Raw genomic sequence first — 25965 nt, 5'->3', positions numbered from 1 at the left:
ATTATAAATTTCTTCAAGGCAGGACCTGTCTTTTTATTAATTTTATCCTCAACACTTACCAAAGTGCCTGGCATATAGTAGGTACTTAACAAATATCTATTGGTTTATTGGATTGGATTGGCTTAGAGGTATAAAAAGGATGAAGACCATCAGCTGGGTGCATTACTAGGTGCATTACTGGAAAAGCATATTATAACGTACCTGATTACCCTGTGTGATCAGACTGTTCAGGCTCTCAAGTTCAAATTCTATCACTCATTTTTCAAGTGTCCACATCATCTTATTCACACTACTGATCCAATTTTATCTGTTCTCTAATGCATGCCCCTGTATTCCATCAATCAGGTATTTTCTTCCTTATCCTCATTCCTACATCAATATCTTTGTTTTTACTATTCCACTGACCTAGAATGCCCTCTGGTGTCCCTATTTCTCATCCAGTTCTTACCTACAAAATTTTACTTAGAAACACAAGATAATAAGGATCAAAGGATCTAAAGGTAGAAGGGATATCAGAGACCATCTAGATCGAGGATGTTCTCTTTCTCTCTCTGTCCCTCTCTCTCTCTCTGTCTCTCTCTCTCTGTCTCTCTCTCTCTGTCTCTCTGTCCCTCTCTCTCTCTCTGTCTCTCTCTCTCTGTCTCTCTCTCTGTCTCTCTCTGTCTCTCTCTGTCTCTCTCTCTCTCTCTCTCTCTCTCTCTATATATATATATATATATATATGTTTGTGTGTATATAATGTGTATATACATATGTGTATATATTCCATATGTATGAAATCAGGTTAAAATTAACATCAGGGGTAAATTAGAAGGGGAAAAGAAGGCAAAAGGGATATTTAGTAGTTCTCTATAGAAACTTAAAGGACAATTCCATTTTCTTTATTTTTTCTTAGGATGGAGGGTAGAATAGGACTAGTGCAGTGGATTGATTATATGTACATGAATCTCTGGTCTTTATTAGGACCCTCTGACAAAATGCCACTTCCTTTTCTATCTGTCTCAGTTATTTAGAAATTTAAGTCAGATATTTAAAACAAAGAAATCTAAGAGGTTTTCTATCCTTTCCCTGTTTCCAACTATTTCCAGGAAACTGTGAATCAGAGGAAATAATGAGCTTGTTCAAGGTCATACAGGTAGCAAGTAACAGAGTTGGTCTGAACCAAGCTTATCTGATCCCGAAACCAGTGGTCTTTCTTGAACACCACAACTGCCTCTAGAATTGTTGCTCAGCAACTAGCAGTGTGAAATGCTGGACAACAACTCCTATACCTTGTCTAGTGAAAACATGAGTGTGATATATAACTTATGATTAGAGCAAACAATACTTTTATACATAAGCTTGCAAAAGGCAAAGATCCTAACTTATAATTTTGTTGTAATTATCACAAAATAATCATTAATAACTTCAATGGGATTCAGTAATGATATTATACCACATTTGGCCTTCAGTTGAGCTAAAACTGATAGATGTCTTCATTCCTCAATAAGTTCAGCATCAGTATGACAAGGACCCATGAGGGAGGAGCAAACAACCTAAGAAAGGGCACTTGCCCATGGAAGAAATGAAACAGTGCTGGTCAGAAGTTGGTTAGGTTACTGAGTGGCAGCTAGTCTTCAAACCTCGATGAGATATAGATACCTCATTAAAATATATGTATATATATATATATGTAATGTATACATGTATGTATGTATCATGCCACTCACCATTATTAGTAGTTTTCCCATAATCAATGTGCATTTGCTTTGTATACTTTAATTTAATATATATGCATTTATGTTGTTTTTATTCAGTAAAATATAAGCTCACTGAAAGAAGAGAATTTTTTCAAAGTATAGTTTAGCCAAAATATGAGAGACAGAAAAATAAAACAAGACAGTAAGAGATTCCATTATATATACCACTAATGTCTGTCTCTTAAGTTCATGAGATATACTTTCTTCAGTATATTTTTGTCAAGAGAAACAGCTATCTTGTCTTGCTCCAAACAGGTAAAGCATACCAACTTCATGTCTCAAGCTCTGGGACAAAAGAGCTAACTGTTGGGTACTTAAATTAGAAGAGTCTTTATAAAAATGTATTGGATTTAATTGAATCCTGAACTCCGGTAAGTTTCATCATGATCATGTCATAGATTAATTGCTAGGGAAAATCTCAGAAGACATCTTGTCCAACTTTGTCATTTTGCAATTGAGGAACCTGAGGTCCATGGATAGTATATGAGCTGCCAAAGGTCACACAGGTGGTAAGTATCAGAGGAGAAGTTTTTACTCAGATCCTTAGAGTCCAGAGTCAGTGCCCCTTTATACCCTACTAAGTTCTCTTCTATACTCAACCTAGTAAGAAATTATTTGAAATTAAAAAGAGACCAAAATACTGACTCTATCCCTTCTACAACCAGGAAGCTAATAATGGCATATGGTAAAAGATGGTAAGTACTGCACTATAGCAAGCTTCAGAGAATTCCACAGAATCAATTCAACAGGAATAATACCATGCAAATCCCTGTGAAACACCATTTAGTCAAAATAAAAGAAAGGGAAAAATAAAACAAGAAAGTAACTGAACCTTTGTTATATATTATACTAATGCCTGTCTCTCAAGCTCATTAAATATGCTTTGTTCAGTATCTTTTCCTTAAGATAAACAGTTGAAATGATTACAGACACACTGGCAGCCTTCAGAAGCTTGTGCTATCTTGTCCTGATACAAAGAAGTAAACAATATCAACTTCATAAGCTTTTCCAGCTGAACCCTCCTGGAGCTGTGTAGAAAATATCTGAGACTAGAGTATAGCATTTCTTACCCAGATCTTATTACTATGACACTGCTGACATCCTGCAACCATCCTGACCATCACCTTAAAGGCTTCTCTCTGGAAAAAATGACTTATTCGATTGCCTTTAGTGGAGTAAGAGTCTGCCTTTCCCTTTTTAAAGCACTGAATTATAAGAATAGTATACATGCCACTCTTCCTTCCACATTATTATTTATAGCCTTTGGTTTAAATGTCTTCTTATGGTCTGTTTCTCCAGTTTTATAATTGGGGACAAGAAATGGGCTTCTGATTTCACTGGTGTTTGGAACTCTCAGAAGAGGAAATTTCCTCTATCAATGCATGCTTATTAGCTTCTCTACAACTCAGAGAGAGAGAGTTGCCTAGAGCACTGAGGGTTAAAGTGACTTGCCTAGGATCATGTAGTCAGTATTTGTTACATTTCAGATTTGAACCTAGGTTTTCCTGGCTTCATAGCCAACTATACAATTTTCCACTGCCTCTCAATTTTACAATGGTCTTTCTAAACAAATAAAAGTATTTGGTTTCTCATTTATTTTTTCTACAGAAGGAAAACTTCACCAAAAAAAAAAAAACTTTGACAGCTAGTACAGGACTTCTCTTATTACATGCAGTTGCTATTCAAGATGTATGATATTTGACACAATTCATTTTGGAGAAGTTTTCCATAAACAGACAAGAAGCATGCATACCATAATACCTTTTCAATTTGATGTTTTACCCTTAAATCAGCATCAGAAGTTAATGAACCTAGAAGGAACACCTAAGTATCACTTAGTATATCTTTCTGTATGTAGACACTCTCAAATGGATGATAGCAAGAATTTAGTCAGTGATGATAGCTGGTATTTATCAAATTCTTTGATGTTTGCAAAGTATTTTATGTACATGATCTCATTTCTCACTCATTAAATGTCTTGCAATAATTGTTAGATCTGTAGAACATTGTGCTATCATTCATTCATTCATTCATTACTTAATTCCTCATCTATTATCACACACAGCACAGTACTAAATGGCAAATATAGGAAAATATATCTATTTACATTAAATTACTATAGTATGTCACACATAAGTTATATATACACTTAAACGTGTATATTTATATGTATGCATGTATATGTGTATGTGCCAGACCACAAACAAAGTAATTGTGCCACTTTAGGCAAGATTTTAAGAGTGTATTCCACCATGTGTTACTGTGTGCAAAAAGTTTTGAGTTTTCCATGAATTAACATCACAAAGTAAATACCTATGTGTCACAGATAACAAAATTTCCTGCCACTAAAAATGTGCTCATTTATAAAAAGCAGTTTTAGGAAGTGTCCCAGAATGCCCCTACCTTGCCTAGCATTAGTCACCTTTTTGAAATAAGTTAATAGTCTCTTTGGGAAGGTAACACACACATATGTGAAACAGTTAAGTAAAAATACAAGGTTGCAAGTACTAAAATAAGTGATACTGGCAAGAAATGCCAAAGGAAATAAGAGAAGAGAAAAAATTGTGTTGGCTGGAGAAGTCAGAGAATCTTCAAGGCAGATGCAGAATTTGAGCTGACTCTTTAAAATTCTAAGGATTTGGATATCAGGAGGAGAGCACAATCTGGGCAGATAATATATTTTAGGTAGGACTAAGATTGGCATGCTCAGTTTAGCTTGTGTAATGTAGTCATACTGAAATGTAGTAGGATATGTCTGAAAATAAAATGAGGCTTAAAAGTTCATGAAGAGGGAAGGTATGAAGAGCTAATTTGAACTTAGATCAGCAACGTGAATAGCTACACAGATAAATAGATGAGATTTAAAAGAGAAAGATAGGTTGAAGTTTAACATTGTGAATGGATGTAGTACAGATTACTATTAAGAGATTAATTGAACATCATATCAATATCTAAAAGGAGGGGTTTCCCTTAGAGCAACGTATGTGTGAAGAAGATACTACTTAGAATTTACTGCAATATCAACCACAAAGAGATCTAAAGTGGACAAGTAAACTTAGTGCTTTAAGCAAGATGTTAGCACTCCCAAAAAGCCAATTGTATTCAGATCTTCATGTTGTGCTAGTGCAGCATGAAATGACCAAGGAAATGTGAAAACATGCACATAGGTTGATATAAGTGCTAATCTGAATCAGTTTTTGGATTTCTACTGCTCCTTGGTTGTCAAAGTATCCTTGTACAGTAATTGAAAATGACTAAATTTGTATCATTCTCTTTACCATGTGCTCATGTTCCTGTCAGTCATATGTTCTCTCACCAGGATGTGGATTTTCCCAAATAAGCAGCAGAGAAACAGCTTTCCATCCTACTTCCCTTAATAATAGGGATGACCTTTAAATACACATTTTCCCTGTCACCTCCAGACTTTCTTGCTTTACTGCACTGTCACCCCTAGTGTAATTCTTAACCTTTGGTGCAATGTTTATTTAACAAGGGGAGGAAGCATACATATAATTATTCTGCATACTCCCCTCATTTACGAATAAGAAATAACATAGTGTCTGGTTCATAGCAGGTTAACAAATGCCAGTACACTGACTGAGTGATAAACTGAAGCCTAGAGAGGTAAAATAGCATTTTGAAATTCACATAAACAGTTATAGAGAGATAATTCATATCTAGGGCCTCTAGGTGCAAGTTCAGTGATCTTTCCATTGTATCATACTGTTTTCTATATTTCATATGTGCCCTACATACTATTAGAATCTTAATAGGTATACATTATGCTGTAACCTATTATGGGATATCCTATTATTTGCAAATCAAGGTCTATGGAGTTAACATGGGATGGTGCATCTAAATTCACACAATTTGCTTCAGGGAAATTAACAATCTGGATGTCATATATGTGATTGTGTTTCAACGAAAATAAGAATAACTTTGTCAACAAACAATTGATTAGCTTTTATGGGACTGTTTTAATGTAACTTAACATACATATTTTCTGACTCTAAGTTTTTTATTGGTTGTTTTGATATGCATAACAACATATTTAATAGCATTCCACTTTTCCAAAGAGTAGTTTTCCTCATTCTCACATCTCTATGAGATAAGTATTCACCCTCATTTAATTGTTAAGAAAATTGAAGCTCAGAGACATTAGATTACTTTTCATATATTATCTAGTTAGAAGAAATAGTAGAGCCAGAATGCATTTTTCCTGAAATCCTCTTTTATAGTCTTTCCTCTAGACCATAGTGACCTTCAATAATTTTAATAAAACTAAGTTTATATTTATTTATATTTACTAAACTAATGATTGCATCAGTTAGTTTCCATATAAAAATTCCTCCTATATACAGAAAACTTTTGTGGCTTACACAGTATTAGAAAGTAAGAGATTATTGGCTTAGGATAAAATAGCTAGGGCAAGTCAGTGGCATGACCTAAACTTTGGGCTTCATGACTCCAGAGTCAACTGTCTAGATAATGGATCACATTAAACATGATATTTTTTTAAAACTTCTTTAGTTTTTAAACAATATTGTCATTCCTTTCTCTTGAAATTCTTTTGAACCCACACTGAGTTAGAACTGTATTAAGACACAGTAAACTTCACTAACTTTACTAAGACATACTTAATCATACAATAACAAGATTTTCTCTTTGAAAAAGACATTGAAGATTAACAATCTCAACCCTCTTATTTTATCAGTGAAGGAACTGAGGACAGGAGATGTGTGATAATATATGCCTAGGACACATTACCTACTAATCCTGGAGGCATGAACAGCCTTTACATCTCCTGAATCATTATGCAATGCTAAATAATCAGATTTGGAGCTGAAAGAAGACTAAGAGGCCATTTAACTCAACAATATTACTTCACAAATGGGAAAACTGAGACATTGAGATGTGATGGGACTTGTACAAGTTCAAAAAAGTATAAAAGTGGAAGAAACAAGATTCAAACTTAAGTTTCTCAGCTTCATATTCAAGCATTTTCTATTACATTTCATATCTGGCAAAATATACTAAATATCCTTAAATTTGGTGACTTGGTATCAAATTGGCTTTGCTACTCATATCACTCCGATTTTGTGCTCCAGTATCCAGACTGATATTTCATGTCAAATTTTCTGCATCTGAGTCTGTGTTATAGTCCTTTATGATGTACTTACCTCTGGAAGTCCTGTATTTTATGTCATGATGTGAGAATTTTTTATTTTACTTTTACCACTACAGCCAGGTTAGTGAGAGTAATGACAGGATAGGAATGTCTTAAGCTGTTTTCCTTGTGTTCACAGTATAAGTAGATTTTATTAAGTAAGGAATCATCTTTCCTCCCAAGTAGTAATGGTATTACCTTGCCTATAGAACTATGATAGAGGCAATTTAAACAAAAGAAAGGAGGGATGGAAGAGAAACACCTCTAGAAGCAGAAGACCTAAGAAAGAAGAGAGAGAAAGCAGGGGAAACATTCATTTACAGGAATGGATATTAATGCCAGTATGTACTATGGGCTAGATTTTAGTTGAAAGGGGAAAAGAACTTTGAAATATTACAGTTTCTTTGCCTTAGAAACAATTGAAAATGCATAATTAAAGGAAAAGGGGAAAAAATAAGGCACTACTAGGGTCAGTCCATGAACAAGAACTGAGTAATGTAATTATCAGGGAAAAGGAAAAAAAAATTAACTTTGGTTTATGATAATTTAGGTTGGGGACGATATTGACCATACAGGGATTGTGTTGAAGCATGTTCAGGAAGAGGGAACACATCAAGGAATGACATGTGGGCTAGAAAGATTGCAACTGGAAAGAGCTGGGACCAATTATAATTCTGAAGGGAGGAACCAGGAAGTACTAATCCCATAAAAAAGACCCAGTTTGGCTTGTCTGTGTGTCTGTTCTCTATCAAGGGCACCCATAACTTAAGACAAGAAAATAAATCATCTTCCTCTTCCCTCTTTGGTTTTGAGTTATTTTCATGAGATTGGCATGTTTCCAAACAACCACATGTGTATATTACTCCCTCTTTGAGTCAATTCTGATGAGAGTAAGGTTCACATACTCTACTCTCTGCTTCCTCTCTTTCTTGTTTACTTTTTCTTGCTTCTTTAACATCTTGTATTGATTTTTCTATTCAAAAGTCTATTGAATTTCCTGTTCATCTCTGGTCTTTTAATCAGGAATATTTGAAAATCCTCTATTTCATTGAAAATCCATTTTGTTCAATTGAAAGATCATATTCAGTTTTGGTGAGTAGGTGATTTGTGGTTGTAATTCCAGCTCTTTTGTTCTCTGGAATATCATATTTCAAACCTTCTGATCCTATCAATATAGAACCTGCTGAATCTTGTGTTATCCTGACTGTGACTCCATGATATTTGAATAGTTTCTTTTTGGTTGCTTTGAGTATTTTCTCCTTGATCTGACAGCTTTGGAATTTGGCTATAATATTCCTGGGAGTTTTCATTTTGGGATCTCTTTCAGAAGGTGATCAATTGATTCTTCAATTTTCTATTTTACCCTCTGGTTCGAGAATATCAAGGCAGTTTTCTTCAATAATTTCTTGAATGATCATGTCTGTGATTGTTTTTTATCATGACTTTCAGGTCATCCAATAATTCTTAAATTATTTCTCCTGTATCTATTTTCCATGTCAGTTTTTTTTCCAAAGAGATATTTCATATTTTCTTCCATTTTTATTTATTCTTTTGATTTTATTTTATTGTTTTTTGAGTCAATTTTGAGTAGTCTGAGCTGCCTGAACTGGTCAGTTCCACTTGGGCAAGTTAGCTCATCCTCTCTTCTCCTCTTCTCTTGTTTCCTCTCCTCTCCTCTCTTCTCTCATTACTTGATGGTACTTTGCCCAAAAGAAGGGAAATTTTGATAGCCAAAAGCTGCCTAGTTAACTTGGGGCTTACTGGCTAGATTTTTTTCTCGAAGATCAAACCTTAAACCCAATGCACTCTGGATCTCATGGATTGGATAACAATAGGTCCCTGCCCAAGCACCATTTAATGGTTACTTTTGGAGCCCTCCTGCCTCAGAGTGAATGTAAATAGTAACTCACTTTTGTCCAGCAACCCTGAGTGTCTTCCCCTCTCTCTGATTTTTTTTTTTATTAAAAGGGTGAACCCTTGACTCACTTCTTAAAGAGATGTATTTACTGAAAGGACATTGTCTCACTCAAAGTGAGAACCTGAAAAGACCTTAGATTAATAAGCCCAAGGTCTCTTTTTGTATCCTGGGCCATCTCCCATCACCCTAATGGGTATCTGGCCACTGGACTCAGATGGCTCTGGAGGGGAAAGTGAGGCTCACAACTTTGCACAGCCTTCTCTTACCCAATCAAAGTCAATTGCATATTATATTATCATTTCCCTGATCCCATGGTCCTCTTGGGGAACAAACCACAATTTTCCAGTTGCCCAATTCTATCTTTTAAGAAAATATTTTACTCAGTGAGTTTTTGTACCATTTTCCCATTTGGTTAATTCTGCTTTTAAGGCATTATTCTCCTCATTGGATTTTTGTAACTCTTTTATCATTTGATCTTTTCTATTTTTAAGGTATTATTTTCTTCAATATTGTTTTTGTTCCACTTTTACCAAGCTGTTGACTCTTTCCATTATTTCCTTGTATCATTCTCATTTCTCTTCTCAATATTTACTCTCTCACTTGATTTTTAAAATACTTTTTGAATTTTTCCATGATTTGAGACCAATTCATATTTTTCTTTGTAGCTTTGGATGCAAGAATTTTGCCTTTGTTTTCTTCTGAGTGGGTGTTTTCATTTTCTGTGTCACCACAGTGATTTTAATGGCCATTTTTTTTCTGATATTTACTCATTTTCCAGTCTTTTTCTTAACTTTTAACTCTATGCTAAAGTGGATCTCTGCTTTCCAAGTAGAGGGGGCACTGTCCCAAGCTTCAGATTTCTTTGTATAGCTATTTTAAGAGATAATTTTGGTGACTTAAAAGTTCTGGCTCTTTCAAGATGGTATAATCTAGGTGATCTAGGGAGAGATGTATTTACTACTGTCCTGCATGGCGTATTGGTTTGTGAGAGACCAAAAGTACTCCTTCCAATCCTGGAACTGTGACTAGGTCCCTGCTCCCATGTGGCTGCAAACTCTGTTGTGCTAGTATTCCTGCTAGAACAGGCACTGCTACCTAGATCCAAATTTAACAATGAAACAGCTGCAGGCACCAGCAAAAGGATGTCTATAAATTTCCTTCTGACCCATCATCTGCTCCATTACTGTCAGTAGGCTGAGAGGTCTGAAAACCACCACTCCTGCCACTGAGTGAGTCTCTGAGGCTTACTTCTGGTGTGCTGGGGTTCTGTTTGAACTGCCACAGTCTGAGCTGGACTGTCTTGTTCTCTCACCCTGAATCAACAGATCTTTCCTGCAGATCTTCTAAACTGTCTGGAGCTGGAAAATTGTTTCAACTGGTCTTCTTCTGAATTCTGCTGCTCTACAACTCACTTAAAGTCATTACTTAGAGGTATTTGGAGTGGTTTCTGGAGAGCTCAAGGGAGTCTCTACCTTTACTCCACCATCTTTGCTCTGTCTCCTATGGAATTGTTTAAAGAACGCTAAATTTATACTCAGGAAAGGTTTCGGTTCAAATCTTACCTCTGATATTTATTAGCTGAATGACTATGGATAAGTCCCTTATCATCTCTAAGATTCAGTTTCCTCAACTGAAAAATGGGGAAAATAATATCTATAGAAATAACCTCATAAGTGTGCTGTGAAAATCAAGTAAGCAAAGGTATACAAACATCTTGCAATATTAAAAAAAAAGTTGTATAGGTGAGTTATTATTATCCTATCACTTATTCAAAAATCTTTGTTACCTATTTCCTGATAGTACAAAATATTTGAATTTATTACCTGCTATTTGTTATCCTAACCAGCTCCGCTTTACTTTAGTATAGCATTATTTTCCAGTACTCTTGATTTCTATTTCTGCATTTTCTCCAAGATATTATCTGAATACCTTCTCACATACTGCCTTCTCCAATTCCTCCAATGGAGGAATGTTTTCCTTCATTCTATTTAGCACATCTTACCTATTCTTCATGAACCAGGTAAAGGCTCACTCCCTCTATGAAGTCTGCCTAGAGCACTACCCCCATTAAGAGTTTGTCCTATGAGGTCATAATATTACAATTTATAAGACCAATTCAGAACTGGATCATGAATGACATTATTCAATGCTAATAAGGCAGTTGAAATAAAAGATATTTGGGCATCTTCCAGCTATAAAATATCATTATCTAGAGTTATTTAGCTTTTCCCTTGCTATTTAACCCTTCATGCTTATATTCCACCTATCCGTCGCATTCTCACCTCTCCTACACAGGAACTTGTGAGGTCTTTAAAAAAGAGGTGCATTTTATGATTCCTTAAATGCTACATAGGATTTCAATTGCATTTCAGATATCAAATAGCTTACAGATGAAGGAACTGAGGTCCATTGTGGTTGACTAAAATATCCAAGGTCACAATATCCAAAATGACAAGATTTTGGATTGAAACTTTGGCTCTCTGACTTTCAATTCAGTGTTCTTTCACAATAACAGATTGCCTCTAAAGCATTTATGTACTCTCTAATACTCCCAAATCTATTACTCCCAAACTCTCCATATTCCACTATGACATCACCAATTGCCCACTGCATATATCATAGCTAGCACATTTTTCCTCCCTTCACAGAACAGTCAATCAATAATTATTGGAGTTGGAGTTATTGTTCCTGTGATTTCAAGTGTCCAACAATGTATAATTAAAGTTAAGCAAGCAAAAAATACTACCAAATTTGGCAATATATAAACTCCTCATAAAAGCCTACAGATCCTAAGGCCAGATGTTTGTCAAATATAGCCAGGAATCTCAAAGGGATTTCCATCAAATGGAAAAAGGAAAAGACAATTCAAGTCCTTTCTGATACTGATCAATTTTTTTCTATACAATGTACTCTATCTGAATTTCTAACTCAGACATCATAAACATTTCTCTAAAAGGGAAGACTGCAGATGTTTTTCACTAGTTTAGCCTGGATCATTGTCTTGACTTCCTCTCCAGCATCAATATATCAGACTATAAATTGGGGTGGGTGAGCAACTGTGAAAGAGAAAAATGTCCTGATCTTCTGAAATCTCAGAACCATGGCATTTTAAGATATCTAGATTTTTGTGTTTTTACTTGCAATCTGTGAATCAAAGACAGCTTCTATTTGCCCTTATTCATGCACAGGTGAAAGAATACCATTTTGTCATCATAATGATCAACTTTTCTTCTGAAAGCAAGCCATTGTTAGGTTTTACTTTTCTGTACTTCTCCAAAGGTTAGATGTTCAAAAAACTTCTAGATTTATATTCAGCAAAAGATACCTAACAATAGCTGCCAAGGTTTAAAATGGACTATTGCTACTAGTATAAAATTTTCTTCATCTACTTTTAGCTAGAACTCATTTTATGGAACTTCCTAGTTTCTTCCAAGAAATAGTTTTTGATCTGCACTAGTTACCCTAGTCCCCAACCTAATTCCTATCTCTTCTGAAACTCTATATTACTTACTGTTTATAATAATCATTTCACATTTTGAATAGATTGCCATATTATTATGTAATTTTTCATTTTTCTTTTTCTTGTCTCACCAACTTGATTATAAGCTCCCAGAGGGCAAGTTTGTTAACATATCCTTTTTTAATTTCACAAAATAGCATCTATCACAGGTTAGACACAATTTGAATACAGTATACAAAACATTTCATGTGTTATTAAATGCTGAGTAAATGTGATCTATACAGCAGATGCTTCATAAATAGTCTTTGATTCATTGAAAGTAATTTGTAATGGTAATGAAGTTTTAACCTAAGGGAAGTTCTCCCTTGTCAGATCTAAGGGTCAATCATAGGACACTACAGCTATATTAATATTTATTTTATTTTTGTTTCAGATTTCCAAATATGCTTTAGAATTATTTCAAGCTAGACATCATCCAACATTTCTAGAGAACAGAATAATACAAAGATCACAAAAAATAACCAATATCACTGTGGTTTCATGGAAATAGAACTGAATCTGGAATAAGAAAACATGGGGTCAAACTTCATCTTTCCTGTTTGTTACCAAGATAAATTTGAACAAGATACTTAAATTCTCTGGTCCTCAGTTTCCTCATTTATAAGATGAGTGGTTTGGATTTAGTGACCTCTGGGGTTTCTTCTAGTTCTGAATCTATTATCAATCAAAATGGCTGATTGCTATAACAGATGCTTCTGAAAAACTTTAATTTTTTTAACTTTTGGAAGAAGTTCTCTAATTAGGAAAAATCTGCCCATGAAGAAATCTTTCTTGTACCACACAGTAGATAATTCTAACTTTGGGCAATCATGAAGGAGACATATGGATTACTACTATAACCTTTTAAATACTATTCTCTATTGAGAACATACTCCTACAGCCAATGTGGATTTTAGCCAAAATGTCTTAACAGGAGGATATCCAACATGCTATTTACCTCCCCCACCACTCCCACTACCACATGCAAACAGTACTCCAAACACTTAGTACTCTGAACAAAGTAAGGGGGAAGCTTGACCAGAGTGCTTGCCAGATGCTTTCTTAAGAAACAACGCGCAGGGAAAGGGAAGGGTCTGGTTAGGAGAAACTCCATTTCCTGACTTCTTGGGTTTCCACAAAGTAAATGAAATTGCTCAATATTATATCCAAAAAATTACAAATTTGATTCAGTTAATTTTTGATAGAATTACTCTTTAGAAGGTGTAATGGAAAGAGCAGTATCCTGAGAAGACTATTGGATCCTAGTTGGCTCTTTTTTAAAGTAGCTGAACCATCTAAAGTGCTGGGTAGTAGAAAGAATACTGGATTTCAGAGACAGAACTTCGAGTCTGGAAACCAGTACCTACATGTTAGATACTGGATGGCCTGGGATCAATTCTTTACCCTCACTAGGGAACAGTTTCCCCATCTGCAAAATGAGGAAGTAAGACTAAATGAACTATTACAAAGACAAGTCACTTCTCTTTGTGCCTTAGTGTTCTAATATGTTTGCTGTGGGTATTAAATTAAATAATTTTCCAGGCCTTTTTGACTCAAAATATTATATTATTCTACAAGGTCATAGCAGGTATGTAACAAATTGATGATCTAGTAGACATTTTCTACACCAGTTAACTAAAGAATAATTAGGGACTATGCTTAATAAACGCTTTTTGATATTGATGATGGATTTTTCAAAGTAGACAACACTCAATCATGTACTATCATCCACAAAGAGTACTTTGCATTGCTGTATGGAATCATCACAAACAATGATCCATTATTCCCATATTTATTTATTCCCATATTATTCCCACTTATCAATTAATTGTAAAATACTATGCTAATTTCTGCAGGAGATATTGAAGAGTATAAGGTGAATTTCCTTATTTCACAGTCTGCAGTCTATTTGTGTAGTTAATACATACCTCTATGAAGAAGCAGATAATAATAAAAGGCACTATGAACTATGTATTTAATAATGTCACTTAGCATATCACAGTACAGATAATAAGTGACATTAGGAATCAAAGAACAGAGAGAATACTGCCATTTAGGGACGTGAAGAATTTGGGATGTGCATTGGATTTGATTAATAGGTAGGGCTGTGCAAATGACAGGATTGGGGAGGCTCTCTCTGGTGGTGATAAAACTTAAGATGTGTCTATTGGATCACATTCCAGGTATCCACATTCCACAGCAGCTGCTTTTAAAATAAAACTGAAAAGTACCCTGTCTACATTCTCCTCCCTAAGGAGTGAAACATAGGTATAAAGTTAGAAGAATGCAAGTTTATGTATTTGAGGGTTAGAAAGAAGGTCAGCATGTGAGGGAAACTATGGAGAAATTTGTCAGCCATTAATGACTACAAACTTGAGGCTATTAGTAATCAATGTCTTTAGTGAGAACTATCTTGTAGGGTGGCATTTCCATGGGATCTATGGGAGGTAATTATATGGATTCAAACTGGCTTTAAGCACAGGGTAAGTGATAGAAAGTGCATGGGTACTAAAAAGTTGGAGCATCATAAGAACACCAGCTTTATTTCTTTAGAGAAGCAGCAGATAAGAAACTGGTCTAGTTTGAGAAATATGCTATATTTATGATATAGTATCTTGGAGATGAAAAATAATATCATGATGAGGCCAACTATATACAAGTTTATTTCTAAGAGAATACATGATTGAAGAAAATTAACTTTTGGAGAGATCTTTCTTTACATTATTTTTATCCAGTTGAATTACTGTTAAAGGAGCTAGGCTGTGGAAAAATTTGAAATTGGAGGTCAGAGAGGAATATTAATGCCCACACTAATTATTTTATTTTAGTTAGTAAGGTCTATCTTATCTCCCCTCCAGTCTCCTCAGATTAAGGCAACAAGCAAATCTGGTTGTCTGATTCCAGCCAAAGCATATGCCTTTCAAAGTATAGTGATTTCCCTTCTCAAAATTCAGAGCCTAAGGCAAAGCTCTCTGTCATATTCTAGAATAAATTTTCAATGTAAAGATATAATTACATGCTCATGATATTTTGATACCAATTCATGTATGAATTCAGTACAGCATTAACCTACTTGACCAAATTCTTAGTTATTTTTCTGTTAAAAATCTGTGATCGAAAGATGATGGTTATGACTTCCATTTCATCTATTTTCCACTTTATCTAGTCTAAAAGCAATCATGTAGTAGGTACTTAAAAATATTTTTGTAATTATTGGGAACAGAAAAAGATTTTGATAACATTATAGAATAGCAATGATTATCAAATTCATTATGTTATAGCTTTGTTCGTATTACTAACTTCCTTAATAAGCTCCAGTTTTTGCAATTGCCTCTAGGATACAATATAAGTCTTTTTCTGTGTTTTAAAGCCCTTTACAACATAACTACTACCTAACTTTTTCAGGATTATATCATGGTATTTTTTTCCTCACATACTTTATGTTCCAAAAATGGTGACCTATTTACTCTTCTCTGTCAATATTCTGTCTGCTATCTCTGTGCACTACCTTTGCATGAATTCACCCTCATTCTTGGAAAAAACACTGCTTATGTCTGCCTCTTACAATCCATACCTCCCTTCAAGGTTCAAATCAAGTACCATTTCTTATAAAGAGTTCTTTCCCGACTCCCTCAGTTTTTCATGTTCCCTCCAAACAATTCTATATTCTCCTTATATATATTTTGCATGGATTAATTTGTGTACATCATGTTCTGCCACTTCCCTCCATTGGAATATAAGCTCTTTGAAGGAAACGATGTTTCATTTTTGTTTTTATCTTTACATCCCCTAAATACAATGCCTGGAACATAGTTGGCAATTAATAAGTATTTGTTTGATGGAATTGACTTGACAGTTTTGAATACATGAAGTATATATATGTCCTCATACATATATGTTTACATGTATATATGTGTGTATATGTGTGTGCATGTTTATTTAGTTATTTGTATAAAAGGAGGTTCAACTTTGAACTCAAAACAAGATAGTCCTCTTTAACTACATTGAAAGTATTTCTTTTTAAATATTGAAGGAGGACAGGGGAAGATATCAAATTCTTCTCTGATTCCCCCATGGTATCTAGCACAATCAAAGGTTTGTTCATAGGATCATAGATTTAGACTGAAAAGGGATTTCTAATGTCATACAGTTGAACTTTCACCCATTAGACAAAAAAGGAAATTGTCATCTATATGTGTTAAGTGAATTGCTCAGGATCAAACAATGCGTAAACAATCTTTCCACTGAACCACTGTTATGTTTTCCTTTATTTTGGTGCTGTAAAAGGTATTTAATAAGTATTTGCTGAATTAAGTTGACAAAACTGATCACTGGCATCAACTGATAATGCCATAGATAAATGCACTTATGATAATGCTGGCTCGTTATAATAGATATTACTTAATTAACTCTTGCTTCCAAAACCCAGACTGAATCAAATTGACCAAAAAAACAAACAAAAAAATACCCAACTCATTATATTCATATCAAGAAAGAATTAGCTAAGTAACTAAACCAAGTCCTTCCATAGATAGCTATCCTTTTCTGTAAAATGCATTCTCTGCTAAATTAAGTAAAAAATGTTATTTTTCTCACATAGTTAAATGCAATCTCTTTTATACAATTAAACAAACACAATAGAATATAATACAATAAGGCACAACACAATTATACAAAATTAGAGTGTGTTTGGCAATGCCTTTTATATGATCAAAAGTAATGTGCTGTATCAATAAGCACTACAACATACACAGAGGTAGAACCCTGATATCACAGGTTCTTAGATCTGCATTCATAAAAGGAAAATAACTTCCAAGGGGTTAACAATCACTTTTATCAAGCATATATCATTCCTTTAACCAAGTACATGTATCATCCTGAACTTCAAGGAAAACACAGAGAAATCAGAAGATAAACAGAAATGGCCTGAATTTCAAAGAAAATAGAGGGAAATTTAAAAAAAAAAAAACAAAAAACACAACAGACATGGACTCCTCTGGCTGAATTCAACAGACAACTGGACAATTGAACCCCAAATGTCTGACCATCGTTACCAGAGAGGGACACATGCCATCTGGGTTCTCAAAATGGAGGGGTGCTCCTTAGCAGCTTCCCAGAATCCTCATCTGGCACTCAAACCTTCTTACCAAAAACTGAGCTCCAAAGTAAAACCTCAACTCAGAGTATTTATACCATTTTTAGAGCCAGAGGACATCACAACCTTCTGACCCAGTGCCTCAAAAAACAAAAGGTACTTGGGACGCTCCTACAAAACAACTCCCCTAATCAAGCTTCCCACAATGGACAGGCCCATCAATGGGTAGAGAAGATCCTTAAACACATTAACAATACAAATCCATATACTGTTTCTAGTTAAAGAAACTCTTGTTTCTGTACTACCCCTAGGAAAGACTCTCGCCTCTTGATAAAGGCAAGATTCAATCAGGCATTTTATTATACTAAAACAAAAACATCGAAAGATCTCAATTTTACTGGCCATTACAAGTGAATGTCCTATAGAGTTATGAAGGTATCAGAAAGGACCCCATTGATAAATATTACTTAGCACCTTTACTAGAGAAATGGGAGTAGTTAATGAAATGTGCTTTAATATTCTTACCATTAACAAGAGTTGTCAGGGTAGTAATGATTCATTTGTATACTTTTTTCTCATCCCAAGTTTTATAAAATAATAAATTCTAATGAAACATACATACCCCCCCCCCACACACACACATCTATTTCCTTCTTTCCCAGAAGGTTAGAAGAGGAAAGGAATAGATTAGGAGAAGAAAGAAGGAAGGATAATTTGCTTGGAATCACATTTCAAATATTTGAAAGGAAACATGCAAGTCAAGTTCTGCCTAATCATATCAGTGAGGCTTCAAATTCCCCTGGCCAAACAATTTACATTTCTGATTTATGGTAGCATATTCCTGGACTTCGAACACATGGAGGGAAGGAGCTCAGGATTCCCTCTTGAGAAACAGGGCAACCTAGGGAACTGCAGTGAGGATAAAGAATTTATTTATCCCTATACTTCCCCTCCTTTGAATTTAGAGATTTTTTTTTCCTCCTTCAAGAAGAGGCAGACCTTGATTGAGAAAGAGGAGTCAACTGAGATGAAAGAAATCATGCTTCTTCTTAGGATCTCTTAATTTTGGGTCTTTCTAAATACTAGGTGACACAATTAATGCTCTTTAGCCAGGACCCCATTTTGTCTAGCCTAAAGTAACCACGTGAATCAACAGATACCAACTAGAGCTGATGATGCATGCTGAGGTATTCTTTTTACCTAAGTTTTATTTAAGTAAAGTTGCTGTCAGAAAGGCATATTTCAAACACATGATGTTGGCCAATCTCCACTAACAAAAATAAGCATTTCAAGAAGCAATGAAATGTTTTGAAAGAAGTAATTTCTCCCTTCCTTCTTCTTTTCTACTTTTAATTTCAACATAATCAAATGTTGTTTATGCGTAAAATTTTAATCCTTCTACAAGTTCATATTTTGATTTAATTTGCATATCATATTCATTTCAAGTCAACATGAAGGGAGACTCAACTAATTTAAACCATTTTTCTTCATCCTGGAATCCTTTTAGAAACATTTTGCATTTGGTGACTCGATTATATCTAATGTGGATAATGCTGGCAGATTAGAATTGTGCTTAAAGAAACTCAGACTTTAAACAGTGAGAATGGGAACAGGGAGGAGGAGAAGAGACAATAATTACCTGTCTTTGATGCTACACAGATCAATGTGTAAATCACTGAAATTCCCCAGGGAACCTTGCTGAACTGAAATGAGGTCCTTGGGCTGGTTATCAATAAAGATGAGCCTCATGCAGCCTTGGAAAGCCTTAATGGGATTTAAACATTGGGAATCGGTGAAATTGTCTGGGCACCCTGTGGGAGAGAGAAAAAGATGAAGAAGAATACTGAAATGATCAGTCATTTCTTTGGTGACCTATTGATAGAAGACCTTGAGGTCTAATTATCTGTAGTACTTTTCATTCACAGCAGTACACATGCTTTTGTTGTAAATCCTAGCATTTCAAGGAAAGGGACAGAAACAGTACAAAGTGAGGCATAATCTTGGTGCAGAGAAAAAGTATTAAAGAATCTCACAGCACTGCAACAAATTTCTGTCTTTCATTTTATGTTTGGTAAACTTTATAATTCAATTGCATGGTGTACCTGATCCAAAGAGAGTTATACAATAAAGATACATAGAAATATGCATTCTGTCTTGAAAAAAACTAAATATTGGCTTTAGTTTTAAATTACACTTTCCATGGAAACTGCACTGTAGGTAAGGAATCATTGTAAACATTAGCAGTCTTGGTTCTTAATAAAGGTATGCACTGAGATATAACTGAAATTATGAAGTGACATTATAACGTATGACAACTTTCTAAATAACTGGGGCTATAAATGAATGCCATTACAGTGTTATTAGAGTCCGTAAGGATTGCTTAATTTACCTTTTAAAGTGGTTTTACTCATTCTCATCTCTATCTCTACTGACTTTCTCTCCCACCCGATCACCTATGCTGGTATTTGATTCACATGGCAAGGCTACTACTAACATATTCCTATTTTCTTGCTTAGTGCAGGTAACAATAGCACAGTTATTTGTGTGCATGTGTTAGTCGCAGACCCTAGCCTCCATCATTTTAATAGGTTCAGAGCATATGGCAGAGCAGTCTTGAAAATGGCAACAAAAAGCCATAAATAATGGGGAATTATTTCAACCACCACTAATAGATAGGCTCTGCTTTCCTGAAACCCAACAGCTGGTTAATAGCTCATAGCCATACTATAAAGTGGAGGAGGATGCTACTGTTTCTAATTGCAGCTGCAGAGAGAATTTATGGAAGTTGACTATTAGTACCTCAGCTCATTTTTCACCTTCCTTAGAGAAGCAAACTACATAAGGAAAAATTGTGCAATTGCGAAAGAAATCTGAAATGATGCAGGTCGATTTGCCATTAAGACTTACCAAAAATAGCACTTATTCAAACTAGGTGGAGAGTAAGAGTTTTGCCCTCAAGGCTTTGTGGATGCCTATTAGTTATTTTACAATGTAAATTAATTAGAAACAATTGAGGGTCCCCATGAAATACGTTCTAAAATACCTTGCTCCATCTATGTGTATGTGTAGAGTAAAATTGGGGAACTCTTTTTTGAAATTCCAGACTCCCTCTGGAATCTCTGGTACCAAGGACCCTTCTATTCTTTTCTGCCTACCCCCCACTCCTATCAGGAGAGGATACACATTTAGTCAAACTTACCATGGATTATAAACTATTCTAGGATAAAAATACTTATTCCTAAGTATGGAATGAACTATTCCCCTCTGTGAGAAGAATTTTTAGCCTTGGTGAGTAGGTAACAGAAATTTGGTTAGGGTAAGGGTGGAGACTGATGTGAGGGAACCTTCTTTAGCCCTCCTTGAATTGCAATATGACATCAATTTTCCTATATTTTTCTATGTATAAGATTATACCTTAATTGATGAATTTTCAAACTTAAATAAAATAGGTTTCAGTCATTAGAAGAACAATGTATAAATGATACTTAGAATATTCTGATTATCCCCTCCATCAGTTTCTGAATTTTTGATTGACCAACGTATATAGTCATATTTTCCTTTTGGTAGATTACCAAAAAATGGTTTCAGCAGATAAGTAGGTAAACTCTGTACAATGACAAATAAAATTTGATCCTATATTAGCCATGGGATTAAAATTAACCTTGTCCTTAAATATTACTTACAAGTAGGCTATTGATTTTGTTTTATTTTGTTGGGCTCATAACTGTCATGTAATTGGTACATGAAACTCACTTTCAGGTTATATTTATGACCAAAAAAACTTAAACTTGTACAATATTAATTTTTAAATTGCATAACTTCTTTTGAATGCCCTATGTATATGTGCATGAACAGGAGAAACTATTACAAATGCTGCCTAAATGAAGGATGTGGTAGTAGTGTTTGAGAGAATTTCACTTTTTCTATGAACTATCTAGATGTTATACCTCATTTGAAGGATACCTCTATGATGTCAATTATCAGTTATCATCTCACACCAAGACAGATTGGTAGAAATGTTAATGACTTTAAGGAGATTATGTTACATATGGCACAGTCAATATTATGAATTCCTGAGTCACAGTCAAGTTTTTAGTTGAGTTACTTCTTCTGCACATTTGGTGAGGTTAACTCAGTTAGTACAGCACATAGAGTATTACAGTGGAAATGAAGAAGATATGAATTTGAATCCTGTCTCTGATAGACTCTGGGAAAGACCCTTAACCTCTCTTAGTATCAGTTTCTTCACCTGAAAATTGCAAAAAAGAAAATAGCAAAGTCTCCCACTTGTAAGAATCAAATGAGACAATATATATGAAGTGTTTCTAAAACTCAAAACACCATCTAAATGTTAGCTAATATCAGCACTAGGTAACAAGAGCAGCTATTTCAAAATCTACTTTCTACCTGGCTCTAGTCTCAAATGATCTTTATTTCCTTTAGTGAAAAACTGTTTGCTAATATTTTCGGGAGAAGCAGGGCAAATAAAAATGTGAAAACAAAGGTTATAATAGTTAAATAAATCTCAAAAGCTTGCATCCCCCTTTGGTTTCTTTCTAGAACATTGGGTAACATACCTCCAAAATAGTAACTGTTCCCAGAGTAAATCTGTAGCCGAGTGGTTTCATGAGCAGCGGATGCTGCATCATTATCCAGCGTCAAAGTAATGCGGTTCCTTCTGGCATTGATGCTAACTGAATGCCACAGGCCATCATTCAGGTTGCTTCCTGGAAAAAATATAAGACAGAAGAAAAAGAGGTTGTGAGTGATATTAGGAGAGGTGAAGAAGCAGATCACATTGTTTCCCCCACTTGGTGACATAAATACCTACGATTTCCTCCTATCTCTGGAAAGAGCTCTGAATATGGAATCAGAAGCCCAGGAATCAATCTGACTTCTGCCACTTATTAGCTGGGTGATCTGAGTATGTTACTGAAACATTATGACATTCAGTTTCCTCATCTGTAAAGATACCATATAAGGTAATGCATAAATAAGATGTATGGTTTTTAGTCATTAGTCAAAGATGGTATTGTTTCTCTTATCATAGAGATACAGATGATGAGGCAGGGACACTCAGAATGAATTCTAGGCATTTCTGATATTCAACCAACTATAAGTTTTCATTCATAACTCTTAAATGCACAACAATTTGAACAGATCTGAAGCAGAACCAGGTCCTTCAACCATTTATTTCCTCATAATGAATCCTGTATTCAGTGTTAGCAAATCTAGCCTACTGTCTGAATTAATGGGATAAATTTAATGATTTGGGTCATTATTTATTAATAATATATTATATATTTATGGGATAAATTTAATGATTGGATTAGAAGATGAATGGACTGAAAACCAGGGAGCAAACCTTGAAGCAAGAAACATGGAAATAGGTGGCAACAGGGGGTGGAGCCAAGATGGCAGAGTAGAAGGACAAACCTGTAAAAGCTCTCCCCCATAGGCATAAAATACCTGTAAAAAATGACTCTAAACAAATTCTAGAACAGCAGAAGTCACAAAGTGACAGAGTGAAAGCGATTTCCAACCCAAGACAGCCTGGAAGGCTGACAGGAAAAGTGTATTTCACTGGCCTCAGAGTGGAATGTAGCCCAGCAGCAGGGAAAGGACTGGAATAGGACTCAAGGGGAAGAATCCCCAACAGCAGCTGAGGTTCCCAGATTGCTCAACCCACAAACCCCAAAGACAGCTTCAAAAGTGAGTGAGAAAGCACTTTCACCTGGGTGAGAAGGGAATGTGGTCTGGCCCCACCAGCAGCAGCCAGTGCAGCAGCAATGCCCTTTTTTGGAACCCTCCCCCTAAAGACCCTGGGGGAATTGAGTGGCTGATCTTGATCTCAGCCCTGAGTGGTAGCCTTGAGGTGAGGAGGAGTGCTGGTGTGGTGGACCTAGAGGTGGTTGTGGAGAGGGAACCCTTGCTCCTACATCCTGGGCAGAAAAGTTTTTGGCTGTTCCCAGACTAGTGCACAGGCCAGGAGAGGAGTAAAATCCTCTCCCTTAATTGTGCCACTTTGGAGGAACTGAGAACTTACAGGTCCCTAGAATATGCCCTCCTCTTGACAAAGGACATAAAAGTCAAGTAACTGGGTGGGAAAATGCCCCCCCAAAAGGAAAAAAATATATAAGACTATAGAAGGTTACTTTCTTGGTGAACAGTTTTTTCTTCCATCCTTTCAGATGAGGAAAAACAATGCATACTATTAGAGGAAGATATAAAAGTCAAGGCTTCTGCATCTAAAACCTTCAAAATAAATATGCAATGGTCTCAGACCATGGAAGAGCTCAAAAAGGATTTTGAAAATCAAGTAAGAGAGGTGGGGGAAAAACTGGGAAGAGAAATGAGAGTGATGCAAGAAAATCATGAAAAGAGAGTCAACAGCTTGCTAAAGGAGACCCAAAAAATGCTGAAGAAAATAACACCCTTAGAAATAGACTAACTCAAATGGCAAAAGAGGTCCAAAAAACCAATGAGGAAAGAATGCTTTAAAAAGCAGAATTAGCCAAATGGAAAAGGAGTTTCAAAAGCTCACTGAAGAAAACAGTTCTTTATAAAGGAGAATAGAGCAGGTGTAAGCTAATGATTTTATTATGAGAAACCAAAAAATTATCAAAAAAAAAACAAAAGAATGGAAAAAATAGAAGACAACGTGAAATATCTCATTGGAAAAAACAACTGACCTGGAAAATAGATCAAGGAGAGACAATTCACAAATTATGGGACTACCTGAAAGCCCTGATGAAAAAAAGAGCTTAGACATCATCTTTCATAGAATTATGAAGGAAAATTGCCCTGATATTCTAGAACCTGAGAGTATGAATATTGAAAGAACCCATGGATTACCTACTGAAAGACATCCAAAAAGAAAAACTTCTAGGAATATTGTAGCCAAATTCCAGAGTTCCGAGGTCAAGGAGAAAATATTACAAGCAGCTAGAAAGAAACAATTTGAGTATTGTGGAAATACAATCAGGATAACCCAAGATCTAGCAGCTTCTACATCAAGGGTTGAAGGGCTTGGAATATGATATTCCATAATTCAAAGGAATGAGGATTAAAACCAAGAATCACCTACCCAGTAAAACTGAGTATAATACTTCAGGAGAAAAAATGCTCATTCAATGAAATAGAGGACTTTCAAGCATTCTTGATGAAAAAGATCAGAGCTGAATAGAAAATCTGACTTTCAAACACAAGAGTCAAAAGAAGTATAAAAAGCTAAACAGGAAAGAGGAATCCTAAAGACTTACTAAAGTTGAACTGTTTACATTCTTCCATGGAAACATCATATTTATAACTCTTGAAACTTTTCTCAGTATTTGGGTAGTTGGAGGGACTACACATACACACACACACACAGGGCAGAGGGTGAATTGAATAGGAAGGGATGATATCTAAAAAAATAAAATTAAGGGGTGAGAGAGGAATATATTGGGAGACAAAAGGGAGAAATGAAATGGGGCAATCTGTCTCTCATAAAAGAGACAAGAGAAAGTTTTTTCAGTGGAGGGAAAAAGGGGGGAGGTGAGAGGGAAAAAATAAAACTTATTCTCATCACATTTGGCATAAGGCAGAAATAACGTGCACACTAAATTTGGTATAAAAACCTATCTTACACTACAGGAAATTAGGGGACAAGGGGATAAGTGAGGTGGGAGGATTATAGAAGGGAGGGCAAATGGGAGCACAAAGTAATTTGAAGTAAACATTTTTGGCGAGGGACAAGGTCAAAAGAGAACAGAATAAATGGGGGGCAGGATAGGATGGAGGGAAACAGTTATTCTTACACAACATGACTATTATGGAAGTCTTTTGCAAAGCTACACCTAGATGGCCCATATTGAATTGCTTGCCTTCTAAGTGGGGATGAGTGGGGAGGAAAAGAGAGAGAAGTTGGAAATCAAAGTTTTAGGAATGAATGTTGAGAATTGTTTTTGTATGCAACTTGGAAATAAGAAATATAATGGGGTATAGAAATCTATCTTAGCCTGCAAGAAAAGAGAGAAGATGGGGTTAAGGGAAGGAAGGGGTATGATAGAAGGGAGGGCAGATTGGGGGAAGGGGTAATAAGAATGCAGGGTGTTTTGTGGTGGGGAGAGGGGAGAGATGGGGAGAAAATTTGGAACTCAAAATTTTGTGGAAATGAATGTTGAAAACTAAAAATAAATAAATATACATAAAAAAAGAAACATGGAGATAAGAAAACATGGAGATAACAAACAGAAGTATAGTCTGAGACATTTTTAAGACAGTTGTGTGAATCAAGGAGGGAACTTTAATAGTTTTATTATTATTATTTTAAATGGAAAGAGCACTATGCTTGGAATCAGGGAGACCTATCTTCATGAGTTCAAATACAGCTTCAGACACTCACCTAGCACCTAAGATATTGCTCTGCACATGGTAAGCACCATGCTTGATTGTCTGCCAAATTAAACTGAATACATTCATTTATTAGTGAATGTGTTGAATTGAAAAGTCCTGCATTTGTTGACTCAGAAGTCTAACTGATGGAGAAATCAAGCTCTTCTTCCA

The 25965-nt window shown here is 35.3% G+C and overlaps 1 protein-coding gene across 1 annotated transcript in view; it reads right to left on the bottom strand.

Moving 5' to 3' along the window:
• CNTNAP5 (contactin associated protein family member 5) overlaps nucleotides 1–25965 on the bottom strand; it is a 951365-nt gene that overhangs the window by 426499 nt on the left and 498901 nt on the right. Inside the window, exons 9-10 of the mRNA XM_072613412.1 lie at nucleotides 21996–22145; nucleotides 19058–19229 (exon numbers count right to left, since the gene is read on the bottom strand). Coding sequence (XP_072469513.1) covers nucleotides 19058–19229; nucleotides 21996–22145 — 322 coding nt within the window. The remainder of the gene's footprint in view (nucleotides 1–19057; nucleotides 19230–21995; nucleotides 22146–25965) is intronic.

This window comes from Notamacropus eugenii, chromosome 5, assembly GCF_028372415.1.
Source record: "Notamacropus eugenii isolate mMacEug1 chromosome 5, mMacEug1.pri_v2, whole genome shotgun sequence".
In the NCBI taxonomy this organism is placed as follows: domain Eukaryota; kingdom Metazoa; phylum Chordata; class Mammalia; order Diprotodontia; family Macropodidae; genus Notamacropus; species Notamacropus eugenii.
The sequence above is the reverse complement of the archived record's forward strand: the minus strand, read 5'-3'. Positions and strand labels throughout refer to the sequence as shown.